A 23235-nucleotide genomic window follows, 5' to 3' on the forward strand; every position below is an offset into this window, starting at 1 on the left:
AAACTGGCAGGAGAAAGTTGTTTTGTTGAAAGAGTAGCCTAGTCTGAAATGCCAGATTTTAGGAGTTTTTGTATTTAGTACTAATTTTAGAATGTTACAGGATTTTTAAAGAAAATGGAAAAACACTGGCTTTGAGTACAAATTCAAAAAAAAAAAGTGTTGTCTGAATCAGCAGCCTAACTTTATTTTGTAATAAAGTTGCTTGACAGGTAATAGACCAAGATTATATTAAAGTATTTTAATAACTAGAAGTGAGCATTGCAAAACATGATGTGTGTGAAATCACTTCCTTGCATCTTGAGTGCAAACTTGGCACAGTTCTATCAGATGTGTTCAGCTAATACTAAACCCCTCTGGCTGATTTTTTTTTTCTCTATATGAAATTAACTACCAGTTTAATTTTTTAATGTGTGCCAGCAATGATTTACTGTTTTTCACAGATGTTTTTTCTTTGTCTTGGTGCAGCTGTGGAGTTATTATATTGGAGTGGGGGATGTCCACCCTGCAAAAAATGCTGACATTTAATTTTTTCTTCAAGTTAAATCCCTGACCATTTGTGTGACGCAAGTTAGTTCCTTCCTTACTATGTTTTAACTTGGTAACTCGTACTAAAACCATATATCCACCCCCAACCCACAGATAACTGTTATACCAGAAGTGTTAAAACTCATCCTGTAGCAGCAGCAAACAACAAGTTATCCTTGTATTAAATTGTTATGCCTAAGGATATATGCAGAGACATTCCTTTACTTGGGTAAGTTCACTTCTTCTGAGAGATCTCTCTGGAACTCTGACTTACTAAGGCCAGAATACCTGCAAGTGTTTAACCTTAATGTACACAACAGTGACTTGTGCATAACTTGCTAACAAATAGGCTTGCACATTTATTAGCAGTTCTAGCTAAGGAGTTCAGCATTTGAAAAATGATAATACATTTGCAGGGACAATACAGAGGTGTAGCTAACCATTCTTGCACCCAATGTCATCCCCCAATTCATCACCCTCTCCCCACTTTTCTCCTTTAAACTATAGCTAACTGTTTATGCATTTCTCAATGCATAAGTATACACTGAAAACTAATCCTATACCATTTTTCACCTGTGGTGACTGCCCCCCTTCACCTCACACTCTCCCTCTATTTTCTAAATACGGGATGTACTTGGGTAGCAATATGAGGCTATTAATATGAATTTTCCGGCTCTATTTATTTTTGTTACCAATCAGTCTCTGAAGATCAATATTGTATTATAGTCATTCGGTGACCAGAAAATTAGGAGTGTTGTTGTTGTTGCTGTTTTTTTCGGCTTTTCCTGGTTAGGGGTCACCAAAGCGGAACTCCGGTCCGCTAATGATTGACAGTAGATTTTCACGAACGCTGAGGTGCCAGCTTGATGTTAACCTTCAACAAAGGCACGCCCATTTATGCATGACTTTCGAACGCCCACCCAACCGCAGGAGGACATGCAGACTCCACACAGAAGGCACTCTAGCTGAGAATTGAACAGGAGAACCTCTTGCTTTGAGGCAACAACGCTACCACAGCACCACCGCGGAAGGAGTGTGAAGTAGCTAAAAAAAATTGATTATTTCTCAGTAGGAAAATGAATACATTTTACATTTTATATGAATAAAATTAGTAAATATGAATTGCCAATACTGAACTCTTATCTGTCTGGGGTTGATGGAGGGGGAGCAGGAGAGGAAGAGATCCTGTTTCTCTTGTACTTTTGATTTGAAGTAGTAGTTATTTTCTTGGCCTTTAGAAGAGGACATTATATATATATATATATATATATATATATATATATATATATATATATATATATAGATATATATATAGATATAGATATATATATATTTACCATAGCAGCCTGTGTACCATATATTGGGTGATGTCCCTTCTTTGCAGTTAATTAGAACCGCGCAGTTGTTTTGCTTAAGCAAGGTACAAAACACAGTATACAGCTTTATTTTCAAATTGCATTTTAGTGCACTTTAGCTTATTATAATGTTTTGCAGTTACTTAAACGTTTTTTTTTTTTTTTCTTCAGTTCAAGCACATAAACATGTCTAAGTACAACCACTTTACAAGCTTGGTTTTGAGATTCGCCATGGGATGAACCAGTCCGTATTTAACTGCATGTGACTTACAGGTTTGCAGAGTTACTCTGGGGGGTTCAAGTGGCTGTATGTGACCCCAGCTTGTAAAATCCAGAGTAAAGCACCCCACATGTACTAAATTACAGGGTTTGGTACCAGCCTAAAATGAAACCAAGACAAAGGGGCTGCTATGGTTTGCACAATGCAGTTTTTGCTCATTTATGGAAGATGGAAATAAGTAACAGTACAGCAACAGAGTAGTAATAAAATCCTTTTGTGTTGCTCAACTTATAAGTAAGGTAATGGCATCTAGGTCCAGCGAAGTCATTGCACCACTGTACTTAGCCGTCATCAGACCCAGCTTGCAGTATAATGCCCTCTTTGGTATGTCCCTGACATATGCTACATTTGGAATGCTTACAAAGGTTCATTACAAAAGGAATATAGTGAAAACATAATGCTCTAAACTGATCACCTCAAAGCACTGTCTCTTTACATGGTATCATACAGACTTCTGTGAGGTGATCTTTGCCTGGCATAGAAGGCATCCTTGGGGCCTGTTTTGATGAACCTTTTGTACATCCGCAAAACAAACCGCATCAGAACTACTAGATCAAAAGATCTAAATTTTGCTTGTGGCTTAAATAGGACAGGTTAGAGAGAGAGAGAGACCAAGAGGTTTCTTAGAGAATTCCCATTCTCTGGATCAGGCTCCCCATCCATGTGAAGCAGAGTTTGTCCCTAACCCTATTTAATCACAGCATGTACCACTGGATGGATAATCAGAAATTCACTCCTGAGCTGGCACCTTTTTTCTGACTGGCAGAGGCAGTCAGTAAATTGTCCCCTATATAAATCAAATTTGTGGGTTACTTTTGGGTTGCAGTAGGCTTATAAGGGCCTAGTGGTCATTGGTCACGTATACACCTATAAATCTGAGACAGTGCATATGATAGCACTAGCCAGATTCTGCATTTTCGGCCTGCTACTCATAAATTGTCCAGTCACTATTAGCTCCCCCATCTACGTGAGTGCTGGGTCCCCCAATGGGTGGGATAGCCATAATTAGGCCCAACCCAGATGTCGTTGTCAGGGGGCTATTGCTAGTAATAATAATAATGATAATTTAAAAAGCCGCACAGTAATTTTTGACAGTTAAATATGTTTGATATATCTTCTTGATTGTCTAATTGATCAAAGAGACATAAAATATTTTAAAGTGAAATCTACAAGAATATTCTACTGTTGCTTATTCCAAACTAAATTCTACAGTAAGCATGTTTAATTTTCACTACCTTCTGTAGGCATCACTGACCCTGGTCTGCATATGATCAGTAATCCAAAGATAAAAAGGCTAGTCAACCAGTGGTAAATCATAGAGGCATTGTGTATTTACTGGTATATTTGAGGAGAAGCTTTTAACTATGAAAATATCTTTGGTGAGTTAATCACTGTTGCTAAATCTCTCTTTCAGTCTGACTTCTAGTGAGATGAAGTCTGTTGCCCAACAGCTGGAAAACAGCTTGTGGCTGGCAATGTCGAAACAGCAATGCCCATTGATTGGTTCTGCCTACCTCAAGATACTGGAGTCTCTCTCTACAAGTTTTACAAGAGATTTCTGCCAGAAACTCCTGAATATCCTCAGAGCAGAACTAGTTTGCACTGTGTCCAGGCTGAAGGTGAGATTTTTAATGCATTATTGTCTTCCATTGTCTGCCTGATTGTTTAGCAGCTGATGTGCTCTAGACTTGGAAGTGATTTGGGGTTTTTTCTGCACTAAGTGCAGGTTAATGCGGAATTAAAATTGTTCTCATTCTTAGTGATGTCTTTCTGTTAAAAATGTAATGTTTGTTGTACTTCAGCTTCAGGAAAATCCCTATAACAGTGTTAAAGAAACACCCTGCCATACATTGTCCTTATCTCAAAGCTATTGTTTTGTTTTCATTACAGTATTGCATAAATGTTGCTTACTGTCCAGACGCCGTTCAGTACCTTACAATTATTTTCATTTATAGTTGTTTCCATAGTACATATCATGAAGGCCTCTCAATTTTATCTATTGCAAAGGGTAGCAAGGTTACACAGACAAACCGTTCAGTAAAAACCGCAAGGAAAAATATTTTAAACTTCCTGTAGTGGAGGCCCATGGGATAGATGCAAATGATTCCTTAAGGACATACCTGTGTTTCAGCTACATGGCTTCTGAATGGCCAGCACCTTTTCCTTTTTAAGTCTTTATAGGTACATTCATGTCAATAAAACAAAACTCCAGTAGGCGTAGATGCACCATTCTTTGTTTTTGTAACCGTGTCACTATACATTTGATTTTATTGGCCACAGCTCTGAATGCTTAACAGCAGCCTGCTTCGTTCCCCATTTTTGAAGAAGATTTAAATAGACCATGCCTGGGATTCAGTAAACTCTGTGTAGGCTTTGCACAGATCCTAAACAAAGTTTATGCATTAGTGTGACAGTGCAAAGTGTGCTACAGCTCACAATGCGTATTAATGAGGTGCAGTGTGTCTAAGCTAAGTTTCATGGCTCACAACAGTGTTGCTGGCTGTGAAATCTTGTAAGCGAATATGGATAGCAATTCCATGTAAAGCACAGCATCTATGGTCCATGGCTTTGTGCGGAATGCCACAATGATCACCAGGGCTTCACAAATAGCTGTCATTCTGTAAGTGCAACAAATCTGTGCAAAGGGCAACATAATGAGGGTACAAATAACCAGAAATAGGGGCATATTTCACATAGATGTCACATAGGAATGTGTTGGAATGGAACACTCTTAACCTCTTAGTGCAAGAAATCTGGACAATGCCATAAGTAATGGTGGGACAAAGACCCAGAAATTTGGACATATCTTTAATATTGCACTTCCAAACAGAGGGAGTTGATAGAATAAATACATTGTACATTAGCATGAACTTTCTGAAGACCAGGAAATTTGAAACTCAAATGTCAGTCATCATTTTCTGACTTCACTCTGCAATGACATGCCAGTGATTTGCTAGGAAAAAGTGTTATGAGGAAAGATCATAAATATGAGACAAACACTGGATATTCTGCACAGATCAGGACAGTTGAGAGATATGCAATCAAATGTATGTAATACTGAGTTACATCACTCCAGAGATCATCCCAGTGATGTGGCAGAAAGCCACAGTATTTGATAGGAAAAATATCTGGACATCCTGGAAATATCTGGACAGTTCAAAGGTATGAATGTGAAGTAAATGGTTCAAACACAGTATAGGACAGTACCTACAGTGTAGAGTATTGTGATATCCCATTCCTAGCCTTCTGTACTGAAGCTGTGTTAATATTCTGTAACAGGACATGGACTGACATGTAAAATGATCACTCAGAAGACGTGTGTGTATTGAATAGGGGCACACAGATGACTTGCAGGACTGAACACAGGGAAAGAGGACATGTGAAACTCCATCCTGTAAAGCAGAGTAGGCATGTCAATGGAAGACAGTTGTAGCAGCAACACCAAGCACGTATCTCTGTGGTACAGTACAACCTGTACAGTGCAAGTGTGTTGTCAGTGACTGTCGCACAAGGTGACATAATGTGGAGGATGTCTATGTGAGATAAGCATCCTTACATAGGTAATGCAGAGGACATGTATCAGGGATCTGATGTACAATTGGGGTAGAGTGCATATTGTGAAGCTGTGCAAACTGATATGCCTGAATATGAGTGTACTCTCAGCAGAGGTTTCCAGCAAAGTGGCCACAGGTAAAGGATCATGGAAAACAGTACGAGAACCAACCACAATAATGGCGAATGTCAGAATAATACTACCACTAATCCCATGCCTCCTACATAACATATGTGACGGGGAATGATAAAGATGAGCCTACACGCACACACACACGCACTCTCTCTCTCGAACAACTATTATGATGCAGCCACACTCTAAGGGTAACCATGCACACTGTCCTGGCACTGTAACATCTACTGGAGGTGTTAGGAGAGACACTGCTATACCTGTATGCAACAGTATGGACAATACAGGCTAGTTACCTTGTGTGCATGGCATGTATGTGTGTGTGTATATATATATATATATATATATATATATATATATATATATATATATACACACACATATATATATATATATATATATGGCACAATCCACACTGTCACACAAGAGATACATGCCATTAATGTTTTCATACGCCTGTGTATGTTGTGTGCGCATAGGCAAAACAGGTAGCACACATGCATCTGGTTTGACAACTTGATTGGTGTTCTGCACCATTAGACAGTCATGTATATTCCACAGAAAGAATAGCTGAGTATGACCAATAAGCTGTGGTACAGTGCACTGTGGCAAAGAAAGTACACTTCAGTTACACGTCACTGGAAGATGGGTAGAGAGATACACGAAGAAGTGTGCATTGTACACAGATATTGGTGTGATGAAGGCTGGGAGCCATGAAGTTATTATGGCCTCTGATCTGCATGTTCGTCACATACTCAGTACTTATGTTACATTCAAGGGAGCAGTCAGCACTGTGACCACATGCTGGTGGATGTACCACTTACCCTCTGCCCCAGGACACAGGTCACATATCTATTGGTGTAATTGTAGGGTGTGATACCCACATTATACTTGGGTGGTGTGTCTGTTTCCTGATTCAACAAATCCATCCATGTTTCTTGTTAATGCAGGTGTTTTCATGGGTGTGGCAGCTGTTTTTGGTCTGTGTTGATACTGTCTGTATTATACTAAAATCACAGTTGGTGTCAATAATTGCCCATAAGCTGTAGACCTTAAGCTGTATGAACACAGCTTGTGTATGTCATTTGTGATGTCTGTCATTTAACTAATGGACAGGAAAGGGCCTAGCAGAAACCCCTGATGTACCAATATATGTCACATCACACGTTTCAACATAGTGAGATGCTACGTGTGTCATACACTGGTCTATTCATTTGGTAATATAGCTGTTTACGGCCACATATGACAGTGTTGATTGAATACCTTACTGTGGATTTGTGCCAAATGCCTTGACCTGTTCAAGTTCCACAAGATGATACTGTTGTCATTGTGCATGCCCCCAATGACCTCTTTGAGGACATCTAGCAGATGTAACAGACATGCTGTAGCATTAATAACTTAAACAGGTCTGTTGCACACACGTGGAATATTACTAGTGTACATGTGGAAGGTACCCATGATATGCTGGTGTACCTCACAGTTGAGTAGAGTCAGAATGTCTCTGTACATGCATGCAACAGGTGCTGCCCCCCTCCCCCAAGTCATGTGGATGCATGTTGATGTACACTGTTGTTTGGGAACATAGGCCATGTGGAGGGTGTGTTGATCTGTGTATTCAACCATATCAGGAAGGTGTATGTGTTGAGTCACGCCATAGGTGGTCTGTGATGTCACAGCCATTCGATTCAGTGTGATAGGCCTGGATGAAGGTAAGACAGTGCATACTGTCTATTTTGATCTGGCCTAGGATTTTGACATAATCACATATGCAGGTATCATTGAGAAAACCCCCAAGTTGGGGATTAAACCTTACATCAGTTGTTGGGTAGCCAGTTGGCTCACTGACGCAACAAATCACGCGAAAGTTGGTGAATAAACCTGTACCAGTAGAGTTGTCACCCCTGGCAAACCCCCAAGGATCTCTGATTGGCCCTTCACTGTTTGAACTGTATTTCTTGACAGTTCTGGATAATGTATATTGCATTTGGCCTACCAAGTTTGGTAAGTCTTGCATATTGTGTAAAGTCATTGAGTCCACCAATGGTGATAACATGGTACAGGAGGAGCTAACACATGCAACGGAATGGTGACAAAGGCAGACGATTTACAAATAAATGTAGAAATGTGTATTTGTAATGTCTGTCTGAAAAGTGGAGTTTCATGTTAATCACAGCACTGATAGCAGTCCTGCTGTACAGAAACACAGTGATGCAAGCACTGGGAACACATGTATGTAACAATCTGAACTTTGATCACCAAGTGTCCACACTGCAATTAAAAACTTATGTTGTGCACATCTTAAGTCACTCCATCATATTGAGATCTTAGTATTGTATGACAACAATGTAGTCAAACCTCATTACAACACTAATACGGTGTAATGCTGTTTTTACATGTACCTCACCAGACACACAAAGCATCTGGAGAGACTACAGGCCTTCTCATCAATATAACACAGGGCCATGCTATGATGTTTGTGCATAGATTAAAAGCCATGTCACTGTAATTTTTATGGTATAGGCTGATTGAGGTGACTTCTGCCTGGCTTCCAGGCCAGTCTCTGACCCTGCCTGGCTGGGAGTACTGCATATTCAAAAATGTGATGTAGCTGATGACATTGCTAGTGTCTGCTGAGGAGAATATACTAATGTCCGACATGCCCACTGTACTCAGTTTGGATTTGTCAAAGGGAGATCATGCATGTTACATCTGGTGGACTTCTTTGAGACAGTCACTGCGGCCCTGGATGAGATAAAGTCTGTGCATACAACCTGGACTTAGCCAAGGCTTTTGACAGTATTCCCCACTCAGGCATCCTTGACAAACTCATCCAGCTAAGTATCAGCCCTTATATCATTAGATGGGTCGCTAACTGGCTCACTGATAGAACCCATGTAGTCAAAATAGGGGAATCCACCTCCAACAGCAGACCTGTAACCAGTGGTGTTCTGCAGGGATCAGTCCTGGTACCTCTACCATTTGGAATCAATTTCTCCGACGTACAAGCTAAAACTAAAGTTCTGTGGCTGACAAAGTTTGCTGATGATGGCAAACTGGGAGTGGTTATAGAATCTCCAAACGATGTCACCATCCTGCAAGAGGGTCTTGCACAAATAAATGAGTGATGCCAAAGTCATGGCCGTAAACTCATTGCAAAAAAAAATATTATTATCCCTTTCAGTAAGTGTGATGTTCCTGCTAACTACCACATCAATAACAACACCCTAAGTACGCACTCAGTGATGAGAGACCTTGCCACACAGGTTGACAGCAACCTTGCCTTTGATCACCATGTCTCTACACTGTTAAGCATGGCATTCTGTATTGCTCATCTCATAAATAAGGGCATTGCATTCAGAAAAAAAAAAGACATTTTAACCTCCCTGTCCTCTTCCCTCATCAGGCCAATAATTGAGTTTGACACCCCTTTTGGCATGTACCTTTCCAAGCACCTGCAGCAGTTGGAGAGATGACAAAGGTTCCTCATAAGGAAGATTCAAGGTCTTCAGCGTCTGTTCTATGTGGATCATCTGAAATCACTGTCATTTTATTCGGTTTCATACAGACTAGTCAGAGACTATCTATGCCTTGCATATAAGGCAATCTTTGACCCTGCTTTATTGGAAATGCTGCATATCTGGAAGTGAAATGGCACATGGGTCACTCGCTCTAAAGACCTTAACCTAGTATGTACCCTTAATAGAACCTGCTGGAGGGACATACTTGTCTCCCAGAGGTTACCATACTTTTGGAATGGACTCCCACTTCATGTCAAACAGAGCACCTCATTGGCCCTCTTCAAACGCAGTCTGGATGATTGGATGGTTCCATCTGTGTCCCTCTTGGACAGGGACAATTGGTGCTGATTGTGGAAATATAGGTAAAGCTTGGCTAGGCTAGTAAGGGCTCTAGGGCCATTAGCCAAGTAACTTCCTATGATCCTGTGGTGTAAAATGCTCTCTGTAATGTCAAGCAGCAGCTCACACACACACACACACACACACACACACAGTTGAATGCAGTGAGAATAGAACCCCTACCTATATAATTACAGAGACTACAGAACACAGTACTTTACGCAACCACCACAGCTCAAGTCCGTGTGTGTCAGACAAGACTTTAGAGCTGATGACATCAGCAGTGTCTGTTAAGGAGAAGATAACAGTGTCCCACATGCTGGTGTAAAATGGTCTCTGTAATGTCAAGCAACAGCTCACACACACACACACACACACACACACACACACACACACACACACACACACACACACACACAGTTGACTGCAGTGAGAATAGATCCCCTACCTAAGTACACAGACTACAGAACACAGTACTTAATGTCATAGCACAATTATGATTTATACAGCAGTGCAGGTGAACTTTTAGTAGATGACATTATCAAGCCATGTGCGAGACAAGAGGTTGGGAGGACTGTATGAAATGAATGTGTAGGCATGTGCAAGTAACAAAATGCTACCATTGTATGGCATTGGAGCAATAACTGTGGGATACATACTTCTGGTCTGCTGTCTAAACACACACACACACACACACACACACACACACACACACACACACACACACACACACACAGTCAACTGTAGGAAGAACAGAACCCCTACCTAACTGCACAGATTACAGAACACAGTATGTTACACAAGTGCCACAGCACAAGTCTGATTTATACAAGAGTGCTGGTGAAGTTATAGTAGATGACATCAGCAGGCCATGTGGGGGACAACAGGTTGGGAGGCCTGCATAGGCACATAGTGTCATATGTTCATATGTGGCTACTAGCCTCATAGCAAAAGGGTGTTTAGAAGCCTAGCTGTGTAACAATAAAAGTACCCTTACTGACATAGTTGGATGGTCGTTTTTAGCAGGGCGAGTTTGTGAGCAGCACCAACTGGCCCTGTCCATGAGGGACACAGGTGTCAGTCCAGAGGTGACTTTACAGTCGCCCAACTAGTAGTCAAGGTTGCACTTGAACATGGTCATTGAGCATTGCTTCACATGCAGTGGGAGCCTATTGCAGAGGAATGTGAATTGTTGTAGGATATATCTGTCTTCAAAGTATGTTTTGTCACAGGAAGGTTGAGAACCCTAGGCCTTATTATACTTGTCCCATCTGAATTGTAGATGTCCATCATTCCCATAAGGGCAGGGTCTGAGACTGATATGCAGGACAGCCATAGGTCATCTCTCAGCAGCCTGCATGATACCAAGTACAGTGACAAGTACGTTAGTCTTCCTTGTATGCCATGTTTGGAGGCTTGGGAGTCTTCAAGGTACAACTCTTGTGTTTTCTTCAATTGCTGCAGGTGTCTGGTGAGGTACAGACAGATGTGAGCATTGCACTTCATTATTGGTGTCATAAGGGTAGAGTATAGCAGAGGTATGACTACCCTGGTCTTGGATGTGATATCCATATGTATGATGTGCACAATGCAGATTGTGTGTTTCATAACTATGTGCATATAGCGATGAAAATGTATATTGCTCTCAACATGTTTTTCTAAGTCTCACAGCACTATGAGCTTGGGGAGGTGCTATGTATGTCATAATTAGCAGGGGTACTTCATTGACAAAGGCGACAAAGAGTCATTGTATGCTTTAAAGTTCAGTCCGTGAGTTTGGCACCAATCAGTACTCTGTGTCAGCCCCTAATGTAATATGTTACCATCACTGGAGGACTCTGTATGAGTGCTCTCAGTTAACAGTCATCTGCAAATTTGGTGAACCATAGGTCATCTACTGTTGCCTGTGCTTCAGAGAAGTATCTTCCAAACAGTTGAGAGCCCATCACAGATCCTTATGGTATTCCACTGGTGAGTGGGCTAATGATGGTAAGTGCAGTCCCCAACTTTGAGTGTGTGTATTCTGTCCTTGTGCCAGTTGGCTATCCATCTAGTACTGAATGGCCTAATTCCCAGATGTGAGGTCTTCACTATGAGACATGAATGGGGGATAGTGTCATAGGCCTTGGATAACTTAACATAGGCAGTATGTCCTGTTATTCCTCACCCAGGTCTTTTTAGTCAGTATCCAAGAAGTCCACAAGTGTCAATATGCAAGATCAACCATTGACAAAACCAAAATGAGTAGGGTCAAGTGTGTTGAAGGTCACCTATGTTCTTGTGACTGTGGTCCATGCTGATTCTTGCACTAGCCTTGCAGATAAGGCTTTCTAGGCATATGGGTCAGTAGTTGTAGTTTTGCATGTTACCAGATTGATGTGCATTGCGTAGCACACAAAGTTTTATATTACATTTTATAGTGTCCTAGATATATGTGGTAAAACGTAGCGAGACCCCAGGGATGTAGTGCTTGGGGGTGCCAACACTTGGATGTATTTTAAATATATGACATATAGGTAGATAGTGCACTCAGTTTGTAATGTTTCTATATGTAATTTCATGTCATACAAAGGAAGTGGACAGTAAGCAGCATAATATACACATTTCCATAGCGGGATGAGCAGCAGGTTTGTGCGACGATTAGCAGAGTGCACACACTTGCGAGGTACACATCTCTGCTCTTAGCTAGGCAGTGCACAAATGCAGGCCGCATTGTTAAAATGTGACAGTATTGAGTCTGTGAAATACATCTGCAGCATAACTGACTCTGTGGCAGCACGTGTTAATGCATTGATGCATTCCTTTTTTGGGCCAGATGGGTTCGAATACATACTTTAAAGTACTTTAAATTAGCAAGTGATAATGCAATAACATGAATTGTTTGTAGGAGATATGTTGCTGTGTGTTGGCATAGCTCAGCAATATTAAGCTTCATTACATAGGAGTAACTGCACCTGTATGCTGCTGCTCACTATTGGTGTGCGATGCGCACCTCCACACAAACATGGAACCCAAAAGGTGAAGAGATCTATTGCTTCTCCAGCATTGCTCAAGTCTGACAGTTAGCACTGAGTCTGTGGAATACGCCTGCTACTTAACTGACTCTGTAGCAGCACGTGTTAATTCAGAAATACATTCCTTTTTGGGGCCAGATGGTACTGGGTTCGAATACAACTATATCTAATACTTTTAACTACTTTTGCATTACTGCTGCGCATTGGTGCTCGATGCACATAGTCACAATTATGCATTAAAGAGAACAAATGGGGAAGATAAGACAGTGGTGAAATGAGGAGCATGCAAGAGGAAGAACAAATGGAAAGCTATACAGGAATGTGCAGAAGGGAGGTAAGAAAGAACCATAGCTATCCATTTCTTCAACAGTAAAAACTAATAATATATTCAGAATATTAGCTGAATTTGGACTGTCATCTCCAGAGACAGGGATGACCACTACACAGTCATGTTGTACAGCCAATTGGACTGAATCAAGTGTGTCAAAAAGACGTGTGTGCGAAATGGAGAGCTATGTATGGGACAATATTTTTCTTGTGGGACAGGTGACCATTTTGTGTTTTGAGATAGAGGAATGTTGGGGAAGGGACATAGGTATGTCTGGGTGAAGTAAGTTGGGTATGTGAAGAAGCATTTGGAGACATAAGGCAAACAAGACAAGACACAGGGACAGTGATGGGACACGAGGTTGGTAGAAACCATGGTTAGGGGGAGGGTGGAGACACCCAGAACCCATGGTTGAAAAGCTGGGTGACAGTGAGAATCAGGTCCTCACCCACAGGACTGTCATCACTGTAACCTCACTCCACCACTAGCTGAAGCTCTTGATGTCTCCTCCTCCTCCTCCTAGTTACTACGTACAAAGAGGGAGAGCAGCCTCTCCAACCAGTGTAGGTGTGCACTGACAGTGTGGTGCACAACCCTATGCACCATCCCTGGCAACTTGGTGTGGGTGCTAAACTCACCACTTCTGCCACTGCTCCCAGAGGGCACCACTGGACTAGCCTCCAGGGCAGCACTACTTGCAGGGGCAGGTAGTGCAGGGGCAGCAGAGGTATTGCTGCCAGGTTGCCCCAGATGTGCTGGGCAACAGTGCCGGGGCCAGTGGAGTGGGGATAGGTGGATCCTATGGGGCAGGCCTACCCTGCTGTGCTGTGGAGCATTTTGTGATGTGGTACACATGGATGACATGGACACATATTGATGACACATAGTAAAATAAAATAAAAAAAATGACAAAAAAATAAATAAAACATAAAATAAAAAAGAGGTAAGAGTTAAGGTGAAAGACAAAAAAAGAGATAAGATTAGTACTGTCATATGTAACATACAATGCATTACTACAAATATTCGATTATGTTATCTTAACCTTTACTCATAAGACTACTAGGTCCTAACAGGTGCATAATATACTACAAATTGCTGCAAGTATTCCTTGCCAAGTGCATATACTGTACATGTGGGTGTTCAGTTATACAGATTACAGTTTATAGCAGGACATGTGCCACTGGTCTAAAGCATTTACTTTAAACCTTTAAGTTACACTTAATTGAATAAGTAACATATAGTTGGGAAGTGTGGTATTTGAACCCACAAGCTCTGACTAAAGTCTAATATTGTACTCTTGGTTTGTGCTACAGACTAATGCATGCATACTTGCTTTTACAGTTGAGATATGCATGCTAAATTTGATACTCTATAAAATACCAAAAAAAGCTATCTGTAACTTTTAATGTAGCAATAACATTACTCTTCTGCTGCATACACACTACATGCTTTCCTCATCCTCACCAGTCTAGCTGTATGGGTTCTTGCATTAACCTCCCTTTCCGTGGCAACTGTAGAAAAAACAGAGCAGAATGCTGTTATGGATACCAGTTTTGCCTATTTTTAGCTTTTAAAAAGTCTTATAAATACTCTCTGTAGTTGATATTTACATCTGTGGGATTTCTGTAGTCCTAAATTCCTCTATCCAAGCATCGAGGGTGTCCCTGTTCCTCTGATGTAGGTCACTAAAGTGATGTCTACAGTGGTCACTTGTGCGCAGGGTACCGGTGGCACTAGATACAGCTCAGGCCAAACTATCCCAAGATTCAGATTTATACTGGGAGCCAGAATAATCCCCATGTAGCAGCCTGGCAGTTTGTTGTTTAACTAGGAGTCCTATAAAAGTATTTTTGACTCCTGGACACCCAATCTCTGTGCACTAAATGTCACACCCTCTCCACGAACATATGCCATGTCTACCAAAGACCAAGAGCAATGGAGACTGATGGTTTCCTGCCATTTCCACTTATTGTATTTACTGGGACTGCGCACACTGTTTGAAAATGTTATGCACTGCTTACCGTTGTGCAAACATGGTGCTTGGCAGTGTGCACCTCTGAGCACAGTGTTTGCACGATGGTAAGCAGTGTACAACAGTGGCAAGCAGTAAGAAATTGCATAATTGCAGTTGCAGTTATGTGGGTTATTGGATGTACAGGCAGTTGTGTATGTTTGTGTGAGGTAAATTTGAAGGCCATACCAATCCTGATAGCAGAAATATACTTACAGGAATTCAGTACACAGTATAGCCACAGTCATACATTTCATAATAATGTGATAATACATAATGGGAAGTGGAACAAAAGTATAAGTGTATGGAATATGCTGTGTTTGATCCCAGGACCATGTCTGTGGCAGTCCTACACTTATACCTGTTGCCACAAGAGATTTGAGAAAACACTTGTCTATATTGTAGTTCATTGCTATAAACTGCAATGTCACACCAGTAAAACAAAGGTCGCACACCCTGTACTAAAACCCAGGACCACCTGTGTTCCAGCCCTACACATACACCTGTTGCCACAGGATTAGACACATGGCATTCCCTATTTTACTAACCATTCTGAAGGTCTTGCTTTTAACCGCAGCACAGCATCGCTTAGCGTGTTTGAGCAAGGCCCAGTAATATTAATCAAATACATCTGGTTTCTAGGTTCTGTTTGCTTCTTGGGTGGGCCAGTTTGCGCACAGCTGTGCTTCGCTCTATCAGGATAACCACAGCCAAACCTACCATTCATTTTTCTGTGTTTCCCGTGTTTGAGCTAAGCAGCATCATGCATATCCTGGTAAATTACAAAGAAAAAAGAGGAAACAATGTGGTAGTTGAAATGAGGAAAAGCAACCTATGACATACACACTAGAAAATGCTAGTATACATGAGATATTACTGCATAGGTCTGGATTTGAACTCTTACTCTAATGCACAAGATGGGTGCCTTATCCCTCTTGGCCACACAAACAGCTTTGCAGCAAAGAACTTAACTCAGTATGCATGCAACCAACTGCAACAGCATCTACAGTAATATCAAACCATACAAGTATTATTTGTACATGTAGTAGTTTTGGATGCAGTTCACCTAGTGATTGTACAACCTGTCATGATTATTGCTTGCAAATATACAGCTCTGCCTTACATTTCTGTTTGTTGGCCGTTGTTCATTTATCTGAGCAGTAATCTGAGAAGTGCAGTGTGTAAGCCATTCTGTACCATGTACCATTGGCATTAAAATGAGTGATGATATTAAGTGGAAATAATATTATATGCAGTTGACAAAAATGAAGTGCAGGTTGGATGCTATGGAACACAACCTGTGACTTGTTTGCTGCTTACTTACATTTCCAACCTTACATGTAGCACCTTATAGATCTAACCTGACAAACCCAGTGGAAGTAAGGCTGCTTGCAGTGCTGTTGTATTTTCCTACTTCCAACCACTAATCATTCACATGTGCAATCCATTAAAAACAAACACTGAGTGAGTGCCAGCACTATGTTTACATCTCCTACATGACACCGTTTTTTGTGATTCAGCAATTCTAATGAGTTCACAACTCATTTGCACATTCACCATGCTAACAGCCCTGAATGTACACCATATAAAAAGGCAACCATGTAGCTAGGCAAACTGATGGTGATTAGAGTTGTATATGCATGGAAAACTGCAAAAACCCTTTTTCTTCAGGTACTGAACTTCAGGAAGTATGCTTCCATTTTGTCACCCAATACTGCATATGCTAGAATGTATTTAAGTAAAATCGGAAGCAAAGGCTTTTACAATTTTATCTGTGTGCATTAGTTAGAAGTGTACTGATGGCACAGGCATGTTTGTCAAGCTATTTCGGAGGTATGTATGATTGCCAATACACGAAAATGGAATGCTGTGTGATAAATATGTACAATTGTTTAAGGGACAGGTCATTTGATAGCACTTTTAGCATTTCACATATGGTTTCTTAGGAAAATGGTTCATTTGCCTGTTGTTCTGGGTGGGGGGAGCAAAGGTGAGTTACTTTTATAGCACAAACAAGGATATGTTGCGGTTGTTACTCTTCTTGTTTTGCATTGTGCCTGTCATTAGTATTTTACATCTCTAGACTGTTTTATGTTTCTCCGGTGGGCAATACTGAGTAGCTACCTTTTCTGTTTTATCTGGGAGCAGTTATTTTGTAGTTATGTGATACTTATGTGTATTATCCTTCTGTTGTCTTTTAGGACACCTATGAGTATGCCACCCAGGCGTGTCAGTCCACAGAGACCCCTCTTCACTGATGCTGAGAACCAAATGATTATAGATGGCTTTAGGTAATGTGTTGCTTTTCTGCTAAGGTGACTGGGAGATGTAGCATGTTGGATGCGAATATGGTGGCAGATTGTGGATGATGTCAATGTCATGGATGACCATGGCAGGACATACAAGCAGCTGCGCCACAGGGCTACTGACATGGTCACATCTGCATGGAGGAGAACAGCTGCAGTTGGCTGTGACCAGATGGTTACCAGGGGAAGTCCTGCTATGGAACCACCACTAACCCCCAATGAAGAGTTCCTGGCCAATATCAGAGATCCAGACAGCTCCCAGGAGAGTGCAGTACAGCATGTTCTGGATGTCAGAGCAACAGTTTCCAAGACAGCAAGCACAACTCAGGAGGAGCTTCCAGGTAGGCATTGCTATCTGAACAGTTGAATACTGTTGCATACTAAAACAATTAAAATCAATAAGTTAATTCTGTGTTAGATGTCTTTTTTTTTGGGGGGGTGATTGAAGATTGCTACAGTTATTAGCTTAGGTTAGAGTTGTCAGCCACGTTCTTGCTGAAATTATAGTTAATGGATATATAAAGGGTTAAATATATTACCTCCCTGTGTTACTGTTAATTGTGATGATGTTGCCCTCACCTCTTGCTTAACTTTTTCCAGGACCATCTGGACCACAGAAAAGTATCTCATCTGCAGATGGTAAGGCAAACATTTTTATGTCAGTACTGTTGTGCAATTTAAAGAAATATTGTAATGTGTGATGTTGATCTTTGGCCTGTTGTGTGTATATCTGTACTGTCTGTAATACTGACAGCAGTGTTAGTTTGTTAGTGCATATTGCACTAAAGTAGTGTAGGTATGAATTTATTCCTGTATTTCTTGCTCTTTATTACATGTGAGCATGACAGTGGGAGTGTGGGCCCTGTGCCACCTGATGCCAGTGTATCAGCAGACTCTGATGATGATGGTGGCAAACGTGAGGCACAGTCAGGGGTGCAGAGGTTGACTCTGACACTGAGGTTGACATAGAGCCATCCCCTGTATTTCCATCAGACACAGCCAGTAGGCCTACGCCTATCTAGTCCGGTGAGCCCACAGATACTGGACAAGTGAAGGGCAAGGACATTGATCAGGGAAGTGTGGCTACTGCATCTTCACTGCCTGTTGAGTCTGATCATAGTCAAAGTGTGGGTGAGGTGCTACGCAGGAAGATCAGTAGGAGAGCTTGGAGGAGGCCTGCTGTCCCTTCTCCACCTGTTGCAGGTGTCTATTCCCATGCCACTCAACATATGTTTAGGGCCATCATGAAGACACAGGCAAGTTCCCATAGGGGCTCCAGACAGATGCTCAAGGTTGTGGATGTGGCACAGTCTGACATGCATGACTGCCTCCACCGTGTTGCAGATTCACCGGATCGGATGAATGACACGTTGGAATGAGGGGTGTCTGTGATGGACCGAGGAGTGTCTGTATTGGAATGAGCAGTATCTGTTGAGAGGGGAATGGCATACTCTTAGGTGTAGGTCAGCCACATCATCTGCTGTCAGCCAATGTGGCCATGCCCGATCACACTCCCATAGTGACAGTACTTCCACTGCTCTGTCAGTGAGTGTGCTCTCCACACCCAGATGTGGCAGGCCATGGGGTTGTGGTCATGGGCATCCCCATGAAGGGAACTCGTCCAGCAGGCAACAATCACATTCAGGTAGCAGAACTGCCACCTCTACCATGCATGGCTTACACCTGTCCGACAGACCCAGATGTAGAGCCAGCACAGAACTTGGCTGTGTTCATGCAGACACTCAGACACCAATTTCACCCCGAGGACCCATACAGACACACACAACAGTTACTAATTTTGTCTCACTGGCCATTTGTTGATTTTTCCACATGTCTGCTTTCTTCTCTTTCTTATTCACACACACTCACCCACCTTTTGTGTCAGCCTAGGCATCCTGCCCCCTATTTGCCAGTGGTGAGTGCTGCTACATGGCACTTACTAAATCTAAAACTTTCCGTGGCTGTTTGCGCATCATGCTTTCACACACACACACACACACACACACACACACACTAAAAATGACTGTGTTGGCTTTATTGAATCCCCCTGCATATATGGCTTGTAGAAGCTTATGATAAGCATAGATAAGAATAGTTCAGCTAGAAAGAAGCACAAACTCTGCTTTCATAAGTCGTGTAAAAGTCACTACCTTACAGCGCTGTCACTATAACTAAATGCTAAATAGAGAGAGAGAGAGAGAGAAAAAATTGTATTTATGACATACAGACCACAACATGTTGTATGGACCTAAACTCCATTCTGGAAAGGAAAACAGAGACAAAAAAACAAGTGTCATTGGCATTGTTGCCCTCCATGATGTCTAGTGGGGGCATAAGAAATTAAAATGTAAGACACCCATAATAAACAGAGTTATTCTGATGCATTAATAGTGCTTAGAATATCAGGATATGATGAAAATTCTTTTCAGTTCTTTGCTGGAGTTTTCCTTTAACTGTCCATCCAATGTTTAACCATTTTTAGAATTAAGATTGGAAGAACCATTTTTAGAATTATGATTGGAACTTCTTTATGCCAACCTTGATAATTATGTTAGTGTCTGTATTTTCTTCTTCAGTTTGTTGCAAGAGCAAACGAGGACAAAATAGCAGTATTAATAGGACAATTCATTACTGTTGTAAAACAAAAAATCTACACAGGGCCACTGATTACACAACAGTGAAGCTTTCTTATTCTGTAAGGTTAGAATCAGCTTAGTTGGGGCCTGCTTCTTTTTTCGTATTGCATTTTATTACCAAGGGGCACGGTGGCACAATGGGTAGTGTTGTCACCTCACAGCAGAGGTTCTCAGGTTAATTTCTCAGCTGGGGTGCCTTCTGTGTTGAATCTGCATGTCCCCTCCCTGCGTCTGCATGTTTTTTTCTGGGTGCTGTAATTTCCTCCCACATCCAAAGACTTGCAGTAAGTTGATAAAACACACTAAATTGGTCATAGGTGTGAGTGAGCAACCGTGTGTGTCTGTGACGTGGAAGAACAACCGTGGCTGGGCTACCACCTGGCATTGTGAACATTATCACTAGATTATGGTCACTGTTGATGTGACACCCAAACTCCATGTGCTAAAATTGAGATAAGGGGTTATGAATTGATTGCTTTTGTTACCTGTTTGAGTCCCGCTATACTGTGACTTCTTGTAGTGTTAAAGTAATGCATAACAAGTATATACTTACTATTAGATAAAATATTTTTATAATTTACTGTCTTTTTTGGGGGGTGTACCCCCTGTTATTGACATTCAGCTTTTCAGTCCTCCATGAACCAATTCATTACCTTCCTGTGGGGACAGTAAAATCATTTCAGTCATATCCTGATCCTAGCAATGTGGCCCTCCCTCTCAGGGAGAGAGAGCCTTGCAGTGTCTTTATATGTAAGATCAGTTCCACATTTTCCTAAGTTTATGGGTCGGGAGGTGGTCATCATATATGCAGCTGCAGGGTGGGGATTATTATTATTATTAGGTATTCAAGGGTGTATGAAAACCCTACCTGAGGCAGAGCATGTGTGTGACAAGTGCATCATCACACATGGCCAAATACCTACTTCAGTCTCTCCAGCTATGTAACAGTTGGCAGCCTGCTTCACAACTAAGGTTACACCAGTTGGTCACCATTAGTAAGTGCTCATTTGCAAGGTGAAACCTGCACCTGCCCCCTGATGGTCAAACTGACACAAGCCATTTGTTCTCAACCCTACCCAGCTTTTCAGCCTCTAAGCAACTAAGATCTGGTCATCAGGATTATAATCAGGGCTCCATCCTTCAGTGCAGCAGAGCCTGAGTCCAGCATGATTTATTGTCCTTTAAAATGTAATCCATTGCTGCCTAGAAGAACTATAGTCATCAGGAAATCAAAGTTCCTGTGTAGCCTACAAATGTATATTCACGTTTATGGGAGACTTCCCTATAGTCCTGACACAAATATACTAGTTTGTGTTTTCAAAGTCTAATTTCTGGCACAGACACATAACCAAGACCAAGGCACCAAAGTGATATCTATGACCTGACATGATTTGCCAACCATACATAGTGGAACAGTCCATATGGGTTTTGGAGCTGGTGTTAATGACTGTTTGCAAAATGTTATGAAAATATTGAAAATTTTTACTGTCTACATTAATAATGCAAAAATGGAGTGTGATGTTGTCATGCTAGGGTGGTGTGTACAAGCAGTGGGTGCTGGTAAAAAGCTCCAGCTTTACCTCCCATAATCCCAAGTCATCCTCCAGGAAATGCCCTCTACCATTTGTCCACTAACTGTCACTATGAGCAAGTTCTCACTGTGCTCCCTAAGACCAAGAACACTGCTTTAATGGGCCCTGATCATATTCCAAGTTGCCTCCTACATAGCATGAAACATGGCCTTGTCAGGCCCACTAAAATCTTGGTTTAACTGTAACTTCCGGACAGTCTTCATGCCTAACAAATGGATGACTGCTGTGGTTATCCCTCTGCACAAGGAGGCTCCCTCCACAGACCTAGGGAACAACAGACCCATAAGTCTGACTAGTCTTATATTATTTGCAAGACCATTGAAATAATTATGGATCTAATAAACAATGACATAGAAAACTTACAGACACTGGACTGTGCTCAGTTCAGCTTTGTCAAAGACAGGTCATGCCTACTTAAGCTGGTGGATTTCATCAAGAAGGTTACTAAAGCTGTGGTCAAGAGAAAAACAGCGCACACTGTCTACTTTGATGTGACTAAGGCATTTGACACTATACCTCACTCGGACATTGTAGATAAACTTTCAAAATTAGACACAAACCCATGTCATCCAACTGATAGCCAACTGGCTCACTGATAAGAACATAAGAAGTTAGGATTTGGGGAATCTACCTCCACAAGGAGGCCAGTCACTATTGGAGTCCCACAGGGATTGGTTTTGGGGTCTCTACTTTTTCGCATCTATTTCTTTAAAGTCAAGGTATAAGTCAAGGGCCTCTGTTTGACCAAGTTTGCAGATGATTATAAACTAGGCATTGTTACTTAATCCCCAAAAGGCATAGATACCCTTCAAGGAGGTCTGACTGGTGTACTTCTTTGAAAAGGTCACTAAGGCAATGAATGAGGGGAAAGAGGTGCATACTGGCAACCTAGATCTGCCTAAAGCATTTGATGCAATAACTTACTTGGGCATTGTTAACAAACTTAGAGAACTAGACATAAAGCCCTTTACAACATGCTGGCTGGCTAGCTGGCTCAAGGATAGGACCCAAGAGGTTAGGATCAGTAAGGCCATCTCCACAAAGAGGATAGTCACCAGTGGTATTGCTCAGGGGCTCTGTGCTGTGCCTACTCCTCTTTGGCATCTACTTCTCATAGGTCAAAGCCAATATCATAGGCCTCTGGCTGGCCAGGTTCACAGATTATTGCAAACTGGGAGCAATCATAGAATTCTTCCCAGAAGAAAACAACCTTTAAGAAGGTCTAACACAGACAAATGATTGGTGCTAAAGCCATGGCTTAAAACTCAATACCAAGAAATGCATTATAGTACCTTTTGGGAAGTCAGCCACCCTGGGTAACTATGTCATCATTAAAACACCCATAAATGTTGCCTCACTAGTCAGGATCTGGAAACTCATGTAGATAGTAACATACCCTCGACCAACGTGTCCAAGGTAGAAAGAAAATCATTCTGTGGTGGTCAGCCTATATGTAAGAGCATGGCATCTAGGTCCAGAGAGGTCATCAAACTACTGTACTTAGCACTTATCAAGCCCATCATATAGTATAATGCCCCCTTTGGTATGTATCTGACCAGACGTATGGAGCAAGTGGAAGTTCCACAGTTTCCTTTCAAAAAAACACAGGGTGTAAACACAATGTCCTATACTGATCTCCTGAAAGCCCT

General features: G+C 41.6%; 1 protein-coding gene across 1 annotated transcript in view; it reads left to right on the top strand.

The window, feature by feature from the left end:
• Positions 1 to 23235, top strand: part of LOC122799562 (thyroid adenoma-associated protein homolog) — a 672025-nt gene that overhangs the window by 491387 nt on the left and 157403 nt on the right. The window contains exon 24 of the mRNA XM_044068695.1: positions 3575 to 3779. Within this exon, the coding sequence (XP_043924630.1) occupies positions 3575 to 3779 (205 nt within the window). The remainder of the gene's footprint in view (positions 1 to 3574; positions 3780 to 23235) is intronic.

The sequence above is a fragment of the Protopterus annectens genome, chromosome 4.part0 (assembly GCF_019279795.1).
Source record: "Protopterus annectens isolate FY-2018-M chromosome 4.part0, PAN1.0, whole genome shotgun sequence".
Taxonomy (NCBI): domain Eukaryota; kingdom Metazoa; phylum Chordata; order Ceratodontiformes; family Protopteridae; genus Protopterus; species Protopterus annectens.